Source organism: Carassius auratus, chromosome 16, assembly GCF_003368295.1.
Source record: "Carassius auratus strain Wakin chromosome 16, ASM336829v1, whole genome shotgun sequence".
NCBI classification, from domain to species: domain Eukaryota; kingdom Metazoa; phylum Chordata; class Actinopteri; order Cypriniformes; family Cyprinidae; genus Carassius; species Carassius auratus.
Window position 1 is genome coordinate 14,533,068 of NC_039258.1, and position 20,007 is coordinate 14,553,074.

Below are 20,007 nucleotides of genomic sequence, written 5' to 3' on the forward strand. Positions count from 1 at the left end.
TGTTATATATTGTTATATAACCTAATAAAAAATATCATATTAAAACATTATTCCATACAAGATGTTCGGAAAGGAAAATGTGTCCTGATTTTTTTTTTTCAGTGACAAAAAGTATACAAATACTGTACACAAAAATCTGTCAGAGCCTCCTCAAGAGTCCAGACGTGAAGTAATATGTACCCCAACAAACACAGGAGGGACTGCACACAATTCTGTAGAAAAATAAACATTGTCCCAACATTGCATAAACAATCAGTCAATAAATAAATTCATTCATGTAAATACACTTCATATAGCTATTAACGCTATTTCTTCTCACCGGCAAGTTTGTATTATACACAATCATCAAAGGTGAGCGTGTCCTCCAAAGAAACTCATAATAACCGTCTACACGTTGTCCTTTTTTATTTATTTTTTTATCCTTGGTGAATCATGCATGACATCACATTGCAGGATGATGTAATTACTTCTGTTTCTGAGCCAGACGTCTGCTCCTGCTATGGGATGCATACGCTTCATATCCGTTTATGAACAAACACCCAGTCAACGCAAAGCTTTTAGCATCAGTTACTGTATAATCAGTGACCATGACAAACAGGAAGACGCCTGTGCAGTTCAGAAATGACCTGAGTTGTTCAAGAGGTCACTTTCGACTCAAACCAAAGTCCATTTCCATTTTCATTCCGTGGAGACATTATTCCTTGATATCTTGGTGAAGGATATTTACAGTATGAGTATTTTGTTCTATTCTCCCCTTATTATATAGTGAAAAGGAACTGTAGACAATGAAATACTGTACATATTTTGGAACAGAAATTATGACATGCTTTATTATAAAAATAAAGTAATCATCAAGAACTAGTCCTGCAAATGTAACAACAAGTACATGTACGAGTCGCCAAAAGGACTGTTTGAGACAAAAATGTTTACTGTAGATTTCTTCTATTTTAGTCATTTGAGGTTATGAAGCATTGCCTTTCCATCTTTCTCCTCTCAATTGTCATTCATCACGAGTTCGATTAATCTAGATATTTCAAAACCATCCTTAAGCCAATGTTTGACAAAACCAGAGCAAAACCAAAAATGTTCATGTGATTTAAAAAAAATTAAATAATGCAAATTTGGGATCAGAACTGAAGTACAGTCTTTTTGTCTTATGAAAGAGTACATTTTCAATCTAAAAGGCATCTGTCCTTCACCCAGCAACCAATGCAAGCGCAAAAATGTTTTTTCCCAAATTTTTCTCTCATTTAAGTAGCCAGGTAGTCTCGGCTCAGCTCAGAGTACTGAGGTCCAGTGCAAATATCTATACAGTGCTGTGTATGACTCCAGAGTAAACTAACAAACATCATGCATGCCAAACCACACACAGAGAACGAAGCCGGGTATGTTGCACTCCAGTATGAAATATATCTGTGTTTGCATGAATAAGTTTGTATTACTACAAAACAAAAAGTATAATAATAATAATAATGAATTAAATACAAATAAATAGAAATGGGCCCAGTTATGTGGAAAATAAAGGCTAAAAAAAAAATTAAGTTGGGTGATTTAATAAATTAAATTTTTTCTCCGTTATTTCCTTTATAATTTTGCATGGAAGCACGGGAGAACATCACAGGTATGGGTGTATATATTTGTGCATGTACCATACCGTTCAAAAGTTTAGGGTCAGTAAGATTTGTGAAAGAAATTAATTATTTTATTAAGCAAAGATGCAATTACTTGATCTAAAGTGACAGTTTCTACTTAAAGTATAAATGCCGTTGTTTTGAACTGTCTTTTCATTAGATAATCCTGAAAAGAAATCTATCACTGTTTCCACAAAGGTATTAAGCAGCACAACTGTTGTTTGTTTTAAATTGATAATGATAAGATTTCTGAAGAATCATTTGACACTTAAGAAAGGAGAAATGGTTGCTGGCAATTCAGCATTGGCATCACAAGAATAAATTACAATTGAAAATATTCAAATAGAAACAGTTATTTTACACTGTAATAGCATTACTGTTTTTTTTTTTTTGCGTTTTTTTTAAAAAATAATGCAGTCTTAGTAAAAAAGAAGGTTCCCCAAACTTTTGATTGGTACGTACAACATCTATTTGCTTGAGTTAATGAGGGTTTGAATACTTACATACTGAATAAACAGACAACAGAACTGTGTAGGCTGTGCAGTGGTTTGTTTCAGTTAATTGATTTTTATGTTTCACAGCACAGAAACCTCTGTATTGAACCAGTGTTTCTCCCAGCAGTGTCATAAACTACCAAATCTTGTTTTTTTTTATGTGTAAACGATTGTGTTTTTAAGTAAACAGGGTGAAAATAGAAAAAGGGATAATTTGTGTTATATTGAGTGCATTTGACCTCTTATTCTGTGTGGGAACTGAAATTCTGAAGGGCATGGGTTGTCAAAACTTGTGTTAGTGTCTATTTTACAATTATATATTTAATATTTTAGTTTTTTTGTCTTAGAAAATAATCATATTATCATCATCATCATTTAACTATAGTTTCTTTATTTTTGAATAACGAGTGCCATCACTCCTTGTAAAAGCATGCACATATTTAACCGACTGTTCTTCATATTCATCGTCCTGAATTACATACCTCCAACTTTGTTTTCCTTACTCTCTCCCTTCTACGTCCCAAGGATTTCCCATTCTGTGCCTTCCTTTTTCAGACATCCATAATATAAGGCTTACAAAATAATAATAATAATAAGAATAGTTTTCATGTAAGCAGTGCAGTAATTTCAGTTCTGCTTTTCCATTTTGCATTGGAGCAGTCACTTGAATTCCATCACAATTGTGTTCGATTCCTGAAAGAGGAGTTGATATTGTTTGATTAAGTTGACTGAAACAAGCTCAAGTCTCATTCCGGCCACTTAGTTGGATGCCATGACGTCTACAGATGACGATTCAGACTCCTCCTCTTTTTCCTCAAGCTCTTCAATTACAGACGGTGAGACATCAGACGCCTTGCGCTCTGTGCTGAATTCTCCAGGGGCTTGACCAGGACTGCTTCCTCCCAATGAGGTCACTTCCTCTCTCTGCGTTACTGGAGATGGAATTAATGTCACTGGTTCTGGTTCCATGCATAACGTAATGTCTTCCTCCTGGAAAAGAGGCTGGACGTTAGACTGGGTACGTGTCTTTTCCTGTTTACAGCCGCGGTGTTCAATCTCTGTGCCAACAGTGGCACTAAATGAAATTGGAAAACAACTTTCGAAACATTTGTGTTGTAATTTTGTTAAGTGGCTGGTCTGAGACTTGAACAGGCTTTGTATTGGGACAAATAACATTTGGGACTCAAATAAGCAAACTACTGTTGAAAGTTGCTTTTGCAGTAGTTCAGTTAAGTCATTTATAAGTTGTTTCTCATTACTTTGTAGCTCTATCAAATATGTTTAGTGTGATCTACCCGACCAGGAATGCATTTCCAATACAATGATGTAAGTTGCTGTTTAACCGCTGTATGATTCCTTGTTGAACATACAGTATTAACTAGCTAGTAATAATGAAACCTTAGTCGCACTTCCATTATATGAACCAAACTGGCTCAACAATATAGGAATGACATTATTGACGTCACTCACAGGTGGTGAAGTTTTACTGCTTATTCACTGGTTCTTTGCATGTTTTCGTATGTCATACTCCGAGGTTCCCTTACACATTTATGCAAATGCGCAGTTGCACACTCTTTAAAAACAGCGCTGATTTGATTTTCCATTGGCCTTACCAATAGCAGCCAGTTAGAGTGTTTAAAAAAACCTGTCTGAAAACAGCCATTATTTTTGCATTTCCTCCTGGTGGTGCTATTGGCACAGATATTACAAACTAAAGCACTGGAAAAGTTACACTGTAGCTGTAACTGATTCTGACTGTGATTTAGAGCTTATTCCAACAGTGAAAGGCGTTACAGAAAACTTAGACAGGATTCATACTTTTCTAGCTGCTGACAGATATATATAAATTCCTATTAACTTTCTACCGAAGTGCTGTTCTCCAGAGATTTTGGTGCTGACATTTTCACATTTCTATTTGATGCTCAGCATCACAAGTCTGTGTGGAGCTGTTGAGCACTTTACTGCACAACAAAACATGAAAACTACAACATAAAAGGACAAATATACTTTTCACTAAACATAAAAAGGTTAGGGTTTAAATGGAAGAATAATAGATACAGTACACTACTAAAATCAAGACACTATTTAACAGAAATATTAATTACTAGAAGTACTATTAAAGTATAAAGTACTATTATAGTATTTATTAATTTTGGTTTAAGTTTTAATAATGTGAATTTGTCATTATTAGTTTTCTAATACGTCTATTTAGCTTTTTCTATTGTTTTTCTGTTTCAGTTTTTATAATTTTTATTTCAGTTTTTCATTTTGGTACTTGAGCTTTATTTCAGTTACAGTAAATGGTTTTCATGTAATATTTATTAGAGAAAAATTTACACTAAATGTCTCAGCCGATGCTTTTAGCCTATTATCCAGAAGGATATCTGCAGATACTGATGCCGATACCGATTTGATGTTCATTCATGTTCATTGCACGCTAAAATGTATTAAAATGCACTGCCGCTTGAACTGAGGCACTACAGTGATCCGTCTTGTCACAATTAAAGCCGTCAAAGTGTCATTCATTGTCTGAATTTCGTGACAGAATAGACAGAAGTACGAAAACACAAAGATCTTTGAGATTACTGGGGTGGCGTGCTACAAATAATATCTGGTATAGAAAAAAACTGCCAATTATCGTCCATTCTAATATTCTCATAATCATCTCAGATATTTATATTTATTTAAATATATTTTATTTCACTCACTTTGATCTCTTCCTCTTCCTGGGCTTCCAGTAAAGGTGAGTGATCTGTCGTCACCTCCTCTGTGGGGGCTGTTAGATTTCCATCTACTGTTACAGGCATACCCATGTAGCCCAACATGTCTGCCTGGTAGGCCTCTGTCTGCACTGCCCCCCACAGATCCACTAGTGGGGGGTGAGTGCGGGGCGGCAGGCTGTGGATGGTGCTGTTGGGAGTAGCTTGTAAAGACTGAGTGGCACTGTGTAGTCTTTGCTCTATCATCTGCAAACACAGAAAAACTTTTAAAGTCGCCATTGCGGTAAAAATGTGCAAGCCACTTTTTCAGCTGCTTCTCTTTCCCAATTCATGTTATTCATTCCAAAAAACTGACATGGACCAAAACAACCAGCACCTAAAATGACAAACATCTATTTAAAGGGGGACAATTATTTAAAATCTGCATATTTATAAAAAATATTATAAAGAATGAACAAAGCATCTCATAAAACAACAGCAATAATTGATCAGAAATCAGAAATTAGTATTCATATTTCAATAGGTTAAGACAATATAAAATATAAAACAATCTATTGAAAAAAAGCTTATTACAATTTTTTTTTTAAATGCATACACAGGTATTACACCATATCATCATATATTTACAAATATTTTTACCGTATCAGATTTGTAATTTTCAAATCTAAAGGATCTAAACACATTTAAAACAAATGCATTAATAAAAAAACAAAGTTGACAGATAAAAGTACACAAATGGAGTGAGGGTCATGCTTAAAAACTATTAACCAGCGAGTTCATTTATCTTATCCAGTTTTCAAAGAGATTTTTCTGACTCGGTTAGATGATTTATTTGTTTCATGAAATGGGCAGTTAATTAAACATCAAGCCAAAACCACAGTGAACGATGTCTTCTACAGAAGCGTAAAAGCTCCTAGTGAGTCTTGAAAAGTTTATACAGAGATCAGAAATGAGATTTTTTTACTCTGTTGTGTTACAATCGCAATGGCTGGTGGAATTTGTGTTGTTTTTATTCCCCATTTGCTCCAGCGAGACCTCATTTACTGTAACGATCAGTGGCTTCTGGTTAATGGCTGAAGGATGGAACCTGATTAAGTTTTTACTGCTCTCACTGCTGATCCTGGGGCTGCTGTTGAAATGACCGCTGGGACCTGTGCTGTTCAACACCAACATGATGCTGCACAGCAGAGCAAGAGATGTCCTTGCGGTGGCTGCTAAGTGGAATTGGTAGTTTTGTAACTTACCTGTTGCTGATTGTAATATAAGATCTGTTGCCACACAGCCTTATGGGAGTCTTATGTTAATGTGCCAACAAACTGTTGTTGCTGAGGAATATGGAGTCCTTTACCATTACAGGAGATGATGATGTAGAGCTTTATTTTGTCCCTACTTCACACTGATGTGAAGCGAGACAGGTGCACATTTTGCTTTTTCAAGATTTTTTTTATTCGTCACATACACAATTATATAGAGCATATATAACCAGCAGTGAAATGTGAGATTCCACACTGACAGTGTTTCTGCAACCTAATCCCTGTACAAAAAATGATGTGATTTATTTATTTATTTATTTTCATAACACTTTACAGTTTAAGGTTTCAGTTGTTAACATAAGCTAACAATGAAAAAGACATTGAAAAAGATGTATTGATCTTTGTTAATTTCAATATTTACTGATAAATTATTACATTTAAAAGTGGTAGCTATTAATATTATTTAATGAAAATGAGATAAAAAGTTTTTTTTTATTAACTAATGTTAATAAAGATTTAAAAATACTGTATAATGTATTGATTATTGTTAGTTACATGAACTAATAAGATTAATGAATTGTTTTGAAGATTATATACATTTTTTAAGATTTAATCATCTTGGTTGATATTAATTTCAGTATTACAAATAAATTATTAAAATTTAATTGTATTTGTTAATATTATTTAGTGAATGCAAGGTTATATGAACAAACAATAAACAGTTATTTTTATTAACTAATGTTTATAAAGATTAAAAATACCATAACGTCTATTGCTTATTGTTAATGAACCAACTAAATAACTTCTAGGACATTATCATAAAGTGTTACTATTGCTACTATATGTTTTTTTTTTTTTTTTACCATTGTTTCATATTTTGTAGTTTTTTTAACCATTACTTCATATTTATTTTTTTTCTAATTATAAAAGCACTTGTCAGACAACTTAAAGGTTTCTTCTGACGAGAATTTATTTATTTATTTATTATGATATCAGGACAGTTGTGTCACACTAAAATGTTTGACCTCATGCCCATAAAAAAAATCTAAATTAATTTTAATTCAGAAATTTCAAAGATTCTGGTCATAAAAAGGTGTATTCATTAAGACCAAGACACTGAATTGCACTTTTGAATAAATTAATAAATCTGGATGTGTGCTAATGTTGATGATATAATAATGATGAGATAAACATGCACAGCTTACACACTGCTTACGCATATGAAACAGGCCTTATGGGATTTGTAGTTTTCTGACTCACCTGTAATGCACCCGTTGTTACAGAGGCTTCGGGGAGTTGTAGTTTTCTCACTCACCTGTTGCTGATACTGCAGGAGCTGTTGCTGCTGGTATTGCTGGATCTGCTGCAGGTGCTGGATCTGATACTGCTGCTGCTGCTGTTGGGACAGGAAGTGAGCTGCTGCATTTGGGTCAAATCCTCCCTCGGTCCCGACAGACATGACATACGAACCGGTGGCAGGAGAGGCCACACCTGACTGTTCATTACTAATTGGCTCCCAAGCATCAGAGGAAGAAAGGCAGTAAAGACCCTGGGAGACGTAATTGTGAGGCCACACCTCTGCAGAGGAATGGTGCACTGTTTGGTCTGGAAGAGACGGAGAAAAAGAACAAAAATATGACAAATTAAAACATCAAGGGTAACATTCTGTATATTTTATCTTAGTTTTAAATCTTAGATCATTATATATATATATATATATATATATATATATATATATATATATATATATATATATATATATATAAATGGACTTGGAATATCGGACCGAGTTGAAATTCTTTTAGAAGAAAGAGAACGCAGAGTGACATGAGAGAAATGAAACTAGCACAGCTACAGTATGAAGCAAATACATTACCAAAATAATCAAAATCAATTATTATAGAGACTCATGTAATAATCATTATAATTGATCAGGGTCTAAAGTTTGAACTAAAGTCTTTAAAAGAAAAGAAAATGTTCCTCAGTTATAAAATTAAAGGTGGTCAAAGTACACAAAAAAAAGAAAAAAAAAAGAAATTTAATTATATTATTTTACATGTTGTTTCATCATTTGGCTGCTTTTCGATTCACTTTTATGTTACAGCCAGCGCTCTTTTATGATGCTTTGATTGAACAATATTTGAGATGTTAAAATATTTGAGCCCACATTCATGACAAAGCCTTTTCCATTTCCATTTTATTCTCTTTGAGCCAAATGACTTTTCATTCTCATCTGCATGCAACAGCAAGATAATTTCTAAATTATTATCTGATTGTAAAACAAAATGTTTGATAATAATAACTGCCCATTCTATTTCTGTGGGTGAAACCTCTCGCCTCAGCATACCCCATGGCCATCGTTGTGAAATTAAAACGAGTGTTCAGTCATTTTCACCCCTCCAGCAGGGCAGAAATGAGATTCTTTATTTAGTGAGGAAATGGCTTTGTAATGCAGCATAGCAACACTCACTGGTGCACAGACTGCCCACTGAGCTTATTCTACTCTTGCCCTTTATCTCTCTATAGACCCTCTGTGCCAATGAAACCATACATTTGTGATTTGTGCTCTACTGCAAAAACAAAACAAAAACTAGACTCTCAAATGATTTTAATACAGGTCACTCAAGAGGAATTATGCAATACTGTAAACTAATAAGCATAAATACAAACAGCAGTACTTTTTACTGCTCAAATGCATGTGCATGAAAATAAATTTTGTATTCAGCAAAGATGCATTAAATTGATCAATAGTGACAGAAAAGACTTACACTGTTATATAAAAAAAATCTATTTCAAATAATATCATTAAAAACTTTTTTATTTTTCAAAGAATCCTGAAAATAATATATTATGGAGTCCATTGTTTAACAATGAAAATAATCAGCATATTACAATGATTTCTGAGAGATGTTACCCTGGAGACTGATGAAAATAGATTAATATATATGAAAACATATATATTAAATAAATATTATAAAAACAAAATTAAATTTACGTAAGTAGAAAACAGTTATTTTAAATTATAATAATATTTCGTAATATTCACATGGTTTAAATGCCAACTGAAGCCTCTGTGAATATAGACCTAAGAGACTTTTAAAAAATATATTTAAAAAAATCCTAAAGACCCCAAAACCTTTGAAATCTAATCTAATCTATTTTGTGTAAATTAGTTTCTGGAGCAGAGCATATTTTACTCCTTATCTGGTGCTGGAAATCAGGTTACATACTTATATTCTATGACTTGTGCCACATATGTTCCAGATGTTGATGAGAAATTACCATCTGGATTAATAAAAGCCTTTGGTTTGAAACTTCCGGGCCTGTGAACCTAGTTTTGTTACACCTCTGCCCTAGCGTATGACATAATTATCCCATTATCTGTCTGTTACATGTCGTCATTTGGCATGCAGATGGCTTTGGTTGTTCTGAGCTCTCATGTGAGTCTGTAAGGCTGTTCTGAAGTGCTCACTGGATAAGTTCTCATTCTCCTGGGAGTCACGGGTCCCTGACCTTTAGTTATTCATTTATTCAAAACCCAATGTGCACTGCATTCCAAATCAGCTGCAATATAGCAATCGCACCCTCACTCTTTCAATGGAAAGCTTTCTACTTAGAGAAAACTCGTAGCAGAGCACTATATCAAAGGAAAACATAAGAAAATGTCTACTTTTTCAGTCCTTACGGAATTAGTCATGGATTTCAAGCATATCCTCTTGCCTTATTTTTTGAGCTGAGATGGAAAGATGGGCTAAGTTGGAGAAGGAACGTGTTTAATTCTGGTTTATGACAGCACGCTGCCTGAATCATTGCAGCACTCATCAGAGCTCACACTGTGACGTGGAAGTTCTGTTGCTAAATTGATTTTATCCTCAAGTTTAGGCTAGGTTTCCAGTAGAAAGAAACACAGTTCTTCTCTGAGCTTGGAAGTGCATGCTGGGAAATGTAGTCAGTACCTCGGCTGGTGATGCTCTCCTGGTTGGCCTCGCTCAGGTGGGCTACGCTCCCCTGATTCGATCCAGCGCTTGTGCTCTCACCGTCCATCGAGCTCCAGGCCAGCAGCGTCGCCTCAGAGATCGCAAACTGCTGAAGCACACCTGACAAAATTCAGGATTAAATTATTTAGTGTTGGCCATAAAAACTCATCTAAGCTACCTAGCATTGCAAAGTTTTAAAGTAAGATTGTGAGAACAGGACAGTTGCATTTATGAATATGTGTGTATTGATACTTGTTTGTATTTTGTATTTATGCAAGTGGTGTTATTGCTATTCTACTTCTGATTGTAACTGGGTAATATAATGTCTGATTTTGGCTGTATGTTTGAGACTAATATTAATTTGAACCTCGAATCTTAAAACCCCCTGTGTTTGGACAACGTAAGGGTTATATAGATTCAAATATACGCTTTTGTTGTTGTCAGTAATTTAGTTTCTTTTAAGGAAAATGGATACTTTTAATTTGCGATGACACTTTAAAATGATCCAATGTGACAGTAAAGAATTTATATATTTATATATATATATATATATATATATATATATATATATAAAAAAAGCTGTTCTTTTAAAATGTTATATTTATCAAAGGCTCCTGAGTGAGTGAAATGTTAAGCAGCACTGTTTTTAACAATATGATTTTTAATAAATGTTTCTTCAGCATTTTAGAATGATTTCTGTAGGATCATGTGATACTGAAGACAAAAAAAGTAATAAATTAGATGTTTAAATGATTTAAAATGGAAAACATCTATTCATTGCAATAATAGCGATTAAATTGTAATAATATTTTACAATATTAATTTTTGTATTTTTAAATCAAATAAATGCAGGTTTGGTGAGTAAAATGTCTTTCAAAACTTTTGATTTACGCTTGATTTATATATATTTAACCCAAGGGGGAAAAAGTGTCATTTGTATTTTTAAAAGATATTTTTAACAGTTTATATGCTTAACAAATTAATCCAAAACAATTATTTTTTTCAATTCAATTTTTCTTTTATGTTTAAATTAAAGTCTGTAATGGACAAATTCATGGACATTCATAAAAATAATAATAATGATAAAATAAAATAAAACAAAATGCTTATTCACACCTCAAACTTAATCTATGTCAACCTGACTGTGGAAATACTATAAAGAAGCCTGGTCATCTCAGAAATGGTGTTATGAATAAGAGATACAGTAGCAGCAAACATCCCAGACACATTCGCCACATTCTCATAGTCATAAATAACTTGAGGTATGATGATGCATTCAGCAGCAGATGAACTTAAGATGGATAGTGGTTAATATGGATAGCGCTATCTCTCACACAGTTCAGCATTTCATAAGAAGCATTAAATGCACTCAGTTTATTTCACTCATGATTAACCCCTTAGAGAGGGAATAGGGAGATTCTGTCATCCCTTACCCACCCTTTGTCATTCCAAACCCCTGTTGTTCTTTCTTCTGTTGAAGATACATATTAGTAACCAAATGGTTTCGGTTCCCATTGACTTTCCCACTGTTACACTTCCACATTGAGGGTCTTGTGTATGTCGTGGGTCTTCAGTCATTTCGAAGCACTAGATTTTGTGTAGGTCCTTCTAGCTATTAAACACTCTGTCTCTCACCTGCGGCGAAGCGAGCCTCCTTCTCTCCGTCACTGAGGTCGCTGTATGCGTCATTCTCCAGCTTGCGCTCTTGTTGGAGGTGCAGACTGGAGGTGCGTCCCGCTCCACTGCCCCCCACACCCACCGTCTGCATGCCCCAGCTCTGCCACTCAATCATGTGAGCCACGCGCCCCTGGGCCATCGCGGTCGGCTTCGTCACCTTGTCCTTCATAGAGCGAGACACTCCTGAAGTGGACGGAGGGACAGAGGGAGGATGATGGGGTAAGGCGGCGGCGGGAGGACATTTTTTAGAATATGGAGAGAAAGAGGGGGGGAAATGAGAAGAGAATAAATTAAATAGCTTTACAGTATGAGGTCATGTGCTCAGAGACTATATGGGGTATATGAGTGAATGTAACATGGAAATTGGGAATAGACTGGTGTGCTCAGTGGTTGCTCTTTATTATCCTCTTACAGACTGAATTTAAAAAGTACCATCATTATCTGTTTTTATCTGTTATGATTGTTTTAGTTTCACTGATTTTTACTAGGACTGTTATATAAAAGTATAACACATCAGCTTGACCCAACCAAAGTTAATACTTTCAATAATTAAAAAATGACTTTGTGTTTTACATAATGTTGCAAAAATAAACAATTACGGTTCATCTTTATGGAAAACAACCTGGAGAAGAAGACATCTGTTTATTTGAACCTATGGACAGTTTCCTTGTTTCTTTCAGTTATTATCTCCTAGTTTCTGTAAATTAAATGAAGTAACTAAAATTATTAGAATTTCTTGATTCCATAAATTTTAAGAGCTGTATGTTCATCAGGGATCCCAATTTTAGGTTCATCAGGGATTCCCAAGCCACACGTACAAAAAAAAAAAAAAAAAAGGGGGTCACTGTGATGGTACTCTTTAAACTGCAGGTACCAATATATACAGTACATTTATGTACTATTTACAGGTTGTTGTTGGTATTTTTTTTTTTTGACTTTTTTTTTTTTGAGAGTGTATGAATTTCACCAATCTTGTGAACTTACATTTCTACTATAAAATTTTTTTTAATCACAATTTCTACCCATTAAAATATTTTAAAGCTTGGTGTATCTGAAAAAAAAAAATAATAAATTGTAAGACTGTAATAAAATCTTTTTTCTGTTAAAGTGATTAAAAGTGTTTTTTTTTCAATTATCCTTTAATGTTTTAAATTTCAATTGCCAATGCAACCTCTCCATGTGCTGTGTTATAACGTTTCTATTGTTGACAAATATGTGTAGAATTGTTTGGTAAGGAAATGAAAATGACTTCTATAATGAGATGTAGATAGTTATGGTATTGGAAAATAAATAACCAAGTTTAAGTGGCAAGGGATGGGAATTTGTCTTGCTAGAATGACTTCTTTCCACACTAATGCAGATCTACACAAAATAATAGCCTTACACTTTCTCCTGCATTAGTTTTAGCTTATTCAATGAAGCTACAGCACATCTGTGATACACTAAAGCCAGGCTGTAACGATCTGTTTGAATACCAGTAAATTCTGTGTGCAGACTTTATATAAGACACAGAGAAAAAAATCAATTGCTCTTTGCCATTTGGACAGAATCTATATATACATATATATTTTTTTACCAGTGCATTAGTGCAAACATACAGAGATCATTCTAAAGGCTCTAAGGTAATGCCTAATGAAATGATGAACATGAATTATTAAAAGTGAAGGAAAGGATCTTTCAGAGAAGGATATAGACTGCACTGCACTTTACTGCACACAGCAGTACGACAAAAACACAGATACAGGAGTCTGAGAACAACATTACAAGACACACACTGACTGATCTCTCCACTTTACATACAAAAACCTGCCTCGCACATCAACCACCGCTTAGGATAACATGAAAAGCTGTATGATAGTGCATTGTGGGAAGCATATTGTTTACTTTTCAGGAAACTATTCGTATTTGGATCTGGAATTCACCAATGGCACGAGCCATTGGAGAGGGTTGTAAATGGAATCGGGTGGTGAAAAGGGAAACCCACAAGGGTCCATGTTGGCTCCATCTCCTCCAGCTCAGTTTGGAGTCAACATGGGGTCAGTTTACCATTTCACAGGACAGACACACACCTGACACACCTGTCAGAGAGGACTTAGCCAGAGCGCCGATTCCATAGGCGTTGGAGTTCTGCTTCTTCAGCCGAGGGAGGATTGAAGTTGTGTCCTCCATTGATAACTGAAATGAAGCAAGGAATTCAAGAGAGAAAAATGGGACAGAAAATAGGAAAGGTGAAGGAATAGATGGTTTTCGATGAAGCAGGAGCAGAAATGAAATGCACAATTTTGAGCGTGGGCGGAAGTTTATGGAAATGAAAGAGGTGATGAGAGAAGTGAGGTAGAAAGTTAGCAAAGTGGTTCCTAGAGGTTGTGAAACTACATTTCCCAACAGCCTGCTAATTCATTTCTGTCCATTTGCATGATGGGAAGGGTAGTCTTTTATCATTTACATCTGCAGCAAAGTAAAACTACTACTGCACACCAAAAAAGTCACCGCATAAGAGAGACGGATCAAACCGAGGAATGGGGATAGGAGATAGGAGACAGCTACTGTGATTCAGAGGAAAATAATGAGAGGAAAGAAATGGAGGAATGATATTCACAACACTTACATTGATTCCATCCCATGAAAAGTCTGTTCGGCCATGCTGAGAGCGAGAGGAAGAAGGCATGGGGGAAGAAAGGGATGGGGATAGACAGAGTTGAAGAAAGAGGAGAGCAAGACAGACGGCCACAGAGAAAGGAGAGGAGAGAGAGAGGGGGATTGTGACAGAACAAGGCATTTTAAAAACATGTGAAGTTGAAAGAGAAATAGAGAAATTAAAAAAAAAGAACAGAGAGGAAATCAAATTCTGAGAAGCCGATTTATTGGCCGGACTAACAGAGAGGTGACATAAGAAAAAATAAATAAAATTCAGTCACTTTTACTTATCCTCAGGTTAATCCAAACACTTCTTGGCACTTTGAAATACAAAATGACAAATAGTGGTTGCTGTTTTCCATGCAGTTACAGTGAACTGGAACTAAAGCTTTTAAGCACCATGATCGTATATCATAAAAGTGGTCCATACAGCTGTCTAAAATGTCTTCGGACACCACATGACAGCTTTGTGTAAGGAACAGGCCAAAATGTGTTCATCGGTGAGCTGTTAAACTATTGCGATTGAGTCCGTCAGCTGAATCTAAAGAAATGGATCATGCTTTGAGTTCATGAGATATATAAACTATATAATACATTTTATACATATACATTTTGTTCTGTTCACACAAAGCTGACGTGGTCGTGGAATATAGCGCACAAGTCATTTGGGGTGACTTTTATGATAAACATCCTTTACATCCTTGAAAGCTTCAGTGGTTGTCCATTGTCAAAGAATGAAAAAAAACAACGATTGTTTAAAAAAAAATCTTCTTTTGTGGTATGCTGAATAAAAAAGTTATTGTGTTGAGGATGATTGAAATATGAGGGTGAGTAAATTATGATAGTTTTATCATCTGCCAGGTAAAAATCACATGCCTGATTGCTTAGAAAAGTAATAACACATCTCTCCTCAACAATCTGCAGGATTTGATACGTTGTATCACTCATGTGTATAGCAGAAACATAAATGTTTATTCAGTTTCTCCAGCTGTAGGTATGAGCAATAGTAATATTGAAGTTTGCTTTGGCAAGCACACAGAAGCATTCAGAAAATAGATTTTACATTAAAAACTACGGCCTCACACTCCTTGCATAGACTATTGGACAGATAAAAGCTATAAGTAAAGCTTATGTTAAAAGCAAGACTATTTCTATGTAGCCTATAATTAACTTGTTTTTATAATACAATAAAACAACAATACAGTGACAAAGAAAGCAAATACATGGAGTCTAATGCAGATAGTCCATGCTGAAGACACAGTAGGTGAAGGGAATGAATGCTGTAATAGACTGTAATGTTGACTATTTTTAGAGGTAAAGAGATACACTAGCCAGGAAGGTTCAGGGACAGGGATCAATCCCAGAGAGCTGGCTTTACTTACTATTACAGATCAGATGTTTTGTATATAGCACAAGAGCCTGTGGATGTTACACTACATTTAAGTACATTTTCATTTGTAGCAATATGTGCTCAGAGCTGTCTGATATTTGTATATTAAATCAGATGCTGAGTAATATAGTCAACAACAAACAAAAAGTCGTTAAAATAATTTGGGAACCTCCTGGAGAGCACAAACTTCAAACACAAAATCAAAATGAACATTTACTTTCAAACAGTGCACAATTGATCAGTAGCCAACATCTTGCTCCAAAGGAAAAAAAAAGTGTGTACTCTCCAATGATTAATCGCGATTAATCGCATCCAAAATAAAAGTTTTTGTTTGCATAATATGAGTGTGCATTGTGTATTTTTATTATTTATATATAAATAAAAAACATGCATGTATATATGTATGTTTGGGTAGCTAAATTGGTAGAGCATTGCATTAGCAGTTCAAGGTTGTGGGGTCGATTCCCAGGGAGCACATGTTAGGTAAATCTTTTTTTCCTGAATGCACTGTAAGTTGCTTTGGATAAAAGCGTCTGCTAAATACATATATTTATTTACTTTATTTATTCATTTATATTTATATATAATATGAAATATAACATAATAATATAAATATTTAAATGTATACACATGTAAATATTTTCAAAATATATACTGTATGTGTGTGTATTTATATATACTGTACATAATAAACAAGGTACACACATACATATATTATGTAAACGAACATTTTTATTTTGTATGTGATTAATCGCGATTAATCATTTGACAGCACTACTTCTTTTCAATTATTATTTCTGTAGGTTACACTGATACACCAGCAAGTGGTGACGCTTGACTATTTTTATAAATGAGTCATTTGAACCATTAATTCCGACTCATTTAAAGGCATTGATTCATTCAGCAATGAACCACCACTCAATGGTTCGGAGTGACTCTGCTTTGGCTTTGATTTAAACTAGCTTATTTTCATTGACGGAGCATAAATAGACAAATTAACCTCCACTATTCTGTATAAAGTGTAAGTATGTAACCAATATCGTAGATATACTGTAAACAGAAATTCTTGTTTGGTTTCAGATATGCGTCAGATATGGATCTAATTCATTTTCGAATTAAACTGTTTGTTGTTATTAGGACTTCAATCAGGTACTTCAGAATCAGAAAGGGTGACAGATGAAAGAACCGTGTGCATTTACTTATTAACAAGAACATAGTATCTCATAAAAAAACCTTTTGAATTTCACATATTTTGTCTTCATGAAGCAAATATGGAATCAGCTTTAAAAGCTTCCAAAACTGAGAGAGAGAGAGATAGAGAGCAAATCTCATTTATATGCTTTGTGTGAGATAAAATTGATGCTTGCCTTAATCATTCAAATCTATCAACAATATGCATGAATACATAAGAAGAATTAAAAGCAAGCAAAGTGATGTGTCAGTGGTGATACTGAGCATACACTGAGCAAAATCCTCATCTCTCCCTTAAGCGCAGACCCAGAACCAGTCTCCAGTGTCACTGCACTGCAGAGGCGAAGGCAAATACTATAAGCTTGCTTTCTGGGTCAGTTCTTAAGGGTGTGAGGCACAAAACACACAAACTTAACCAAAAGTAAATGCTAACTACGATAACAGCAATCTACAAGCCAGGTTGGGTAAGCACTGAACTACATGCTGTTATCTGGGCTAATGCACTAATGTCTTTCTGCGGTTAAGGAGGAGAGCTGGCTCGCTTCTCTAACTGAGATAATCTCTTCCTGTTTTGGACACCTTGGCCTCTTTCTTGAAGCAGGATGCTTTTGCAGGAATTTGTGGTGTGGAGTGTCAAAGCGTGTCAGCATTGTTGAGATATCTGTCTAATTTAGTGTATGTTTGTTAGTGTAATAGGCAGCTGGCGTACCTGTTCCCCATCCTTCTGCACAGGAACTCCATCTGCTGCTGGACAGAGAAGGAGAAAAAAAAGTGTAAATTATAGCGGGGTGCTGTGAGACTCAGATAGGGAAAGTATAAGCAGGGCATATATTTTTGTGATTGGAAGAGTAAGTGGCTGTGATATAAACATTTCAAGGATCAGGGAGTGATTTCTTACAATAAAACACTGTAAACTACATTAATTCATCATATAGTACATCTACTGAGAACTTGGACTTTGAGTATTTAATAAACATTTATGAAAGGTGAGTTGTTTGGAGTTTAATTGTGGAGTTATGGCTGGTGAACTCTTAGTATGAGTTGTCATTGTCATAATTCATGTGCTTGTCTCAATGATTAAGCTTGTGTAAATACACACACAGGCGGTACAGTGAAACCCATTCAATACAATACAGATATAAAGCACCATACTTTTAATACTGATGTGGCAAATAGAAAAAATACTGTTTAACCATTAATGTTACTACAAATTTAGCTTAGAAAATAGTGCATAAAATTAGCTTATGTAAAAAAATTTAACAAAAACAGAGAGCTCTCTTTCAGACAGAAAGCAAACAGAGTAATGATGACAAAAAGAGAAACATCTTCAGGAATATCACATTAAACAAAGGCAAAGCTAAATTTAATAATACTTTAATTACAGTCATGATAGAGTCTAATCATTTGCAGTTTAGGCCTATTTAATTGTCAAAAAATTATGTTAAATGGTTATAAGTATCCACATAGATTGAAAATTAATTCATTTAATAGAGTATCATTTAATAGGTATCAGTATTAGTATCAACATCAGGCTTTCATAGTACTTGGTAAAATTTGAATTTTAGGTGCAATTAAACACAAAAATTTGGATCGTTTATTATTTAAAATATATAAATCACATCATAACCTTCAACTTATATGATAATCTGTATGCATATAATACATGCTCTTCACTGTCATGTCGCATTACAGAACTATTTCTATAAAGTGAATGGATGGCAGTCAACAACAGAAAATGACTGTGCATTGAAAGCCTAATTGAATCCGATCCCAACACCTTTCACCTGCCTACCTACATGCTGTTCTTTCATTATAATCACAGCTTGACCTACTGATAAAACACCTTAACAATAGAGAAGAGAGAGAGAGGGAGAGTACATGTGGAGGTGGCAACCTACAGTTAACCAGGAGTCCAAGGAAACAAAAAAAGAGAGTGAGAAACCCATTTTTCTTCCCCCCAGCCACTGCAGCGTAACATTATTATATATTTCATTAGTTCTCATGCACTGGCCCACTTCATAAGTGCCCTAATAATATAATTAAATAATTACGCAATGCATTACCTAAAAAATGACGGGCCAAAACAGATACGGTGGAAAACAGGTCACCTGTATTTGGGCCTGAGTGATTAACGAATCCGATCCTTTTATTTATTTATTTTGCTCCTTCCTTCCACAGACTAATCCTGACTCCACAAAAACGTAATTACAGAAGGCCCTGTGCTAATTAGGCTTAAACACAGCGTTGGTCTCAGGGTGATTTCTCACATTATTAAATGAGTAATATTCTTTCATAATCAGCCATGACATGGGCTAGGGTGTGTAACCTTACACTGCGCTAATTATGTCGGGATATTTAGAAAGGATTTTGGTGTTTGTGACCTTCCCTTGTTTTGCAGAGATGGTGAACGATTGTAGATGCATTCTGTTATAATTAATTAAATCATGTGGATAAACAGGTGAGATTGAAAATAAGAGCTGTCGAATCTCTTATTTTCGACACTCAGTGCATATTAAGTGATTAAAAATATTAAGATCATTGGTAAGAAACCCTTTTGGCTGTTTTACAATACTCAAGAACCATTATTATGGGTCCCATCAGAATGAGAGTTCAGTAATATTGCTATCTCCAGTGAAAAATCATACGACACACAGATCAAGCACCATTAACAAAAAAAAACCGTTCAAAACAAATATAATTTTGAATATAGATGTGAGAGAACAACTGGACTTTTTCACCGGAAGAAGCTTTATTTTGGATTATGGAGTTGTGTTTATAGGCCTTTAAATTTAAAATTCCTTAGTGATGTATTCATTTATTACAAACACACAACCTTTCACTTCACAAGACATAAATACATTTAATGGAATTCTGTCTTTTACTTGTGGATTATTGTAACGTTTTTATGAGTTTTTTGAAGTCTCATTCTTACGGCACCCATTCACTGCTGGGGATCCATTGATAGACAAGTGATGCAATGGTGCATTTCTTCAAATCTGTTCAGATGAAGAAACTAACTCATCAACATCTTGGGTGG

The 20,007-nt window shown here is 34.7% G+C and overlaps 1 protein-coding gene across 11 annotated transcripts in view; it reads right to left on the reverse strand.

Annotated features, from left to right (window-relative positions):
• Positions 1-1,503: 1,503 nt before the first annotated feature.
• The window catches only part of LOC113116232 (uncharacterized), a 35,301-nt gene continuing 16,797 nt past the window's right edge, over positions 1,504-20,007 (reverse strand). For 2 of the 11 annotated variants that reach the window (XM_026284252.1, XM_026284257.1), the window contains 8 exons: positions 17,680-17,714; positions 14,361-14,396; positions 13,822-13,927; positions 11,711-11,935; positions 10,055-10,195; positions 7,414-7,703; positions 4,834-5,091; positions 1,504-3,115 (listed from right to left, as the gene is read on the reverse strand). In XM_026284252.1, coding sequence (XP_026140037.1) covers positions 2,885-3,115; positions 4,834-5,091; positions 7,414-7,703; positions 10,055-10,195; positions 11,711-11,935; positions 13,822-13,927; positions 14,361-14,396; positions 17,680-17,714 — 1,322 coding nt within the window. In that variant the 3' untranslated portion in view covers positions 1,504-2,884. Of the gene's footprint in view, positions 3,116-4,833; positions 5,092-7,413; positions 7,704-10,054; positions 10,196-11,710; positions 11,936-13,821; positions 13,928-14,360; positions 14,397-17,679; positions 17,718-20,007 lie in introns of all 11 variants that reach the window. The other 9 variants (XM_026284251.1, XM_026284256.1, XM_026284255.1 and 6 more) reach the window with 6 other exon arrangements.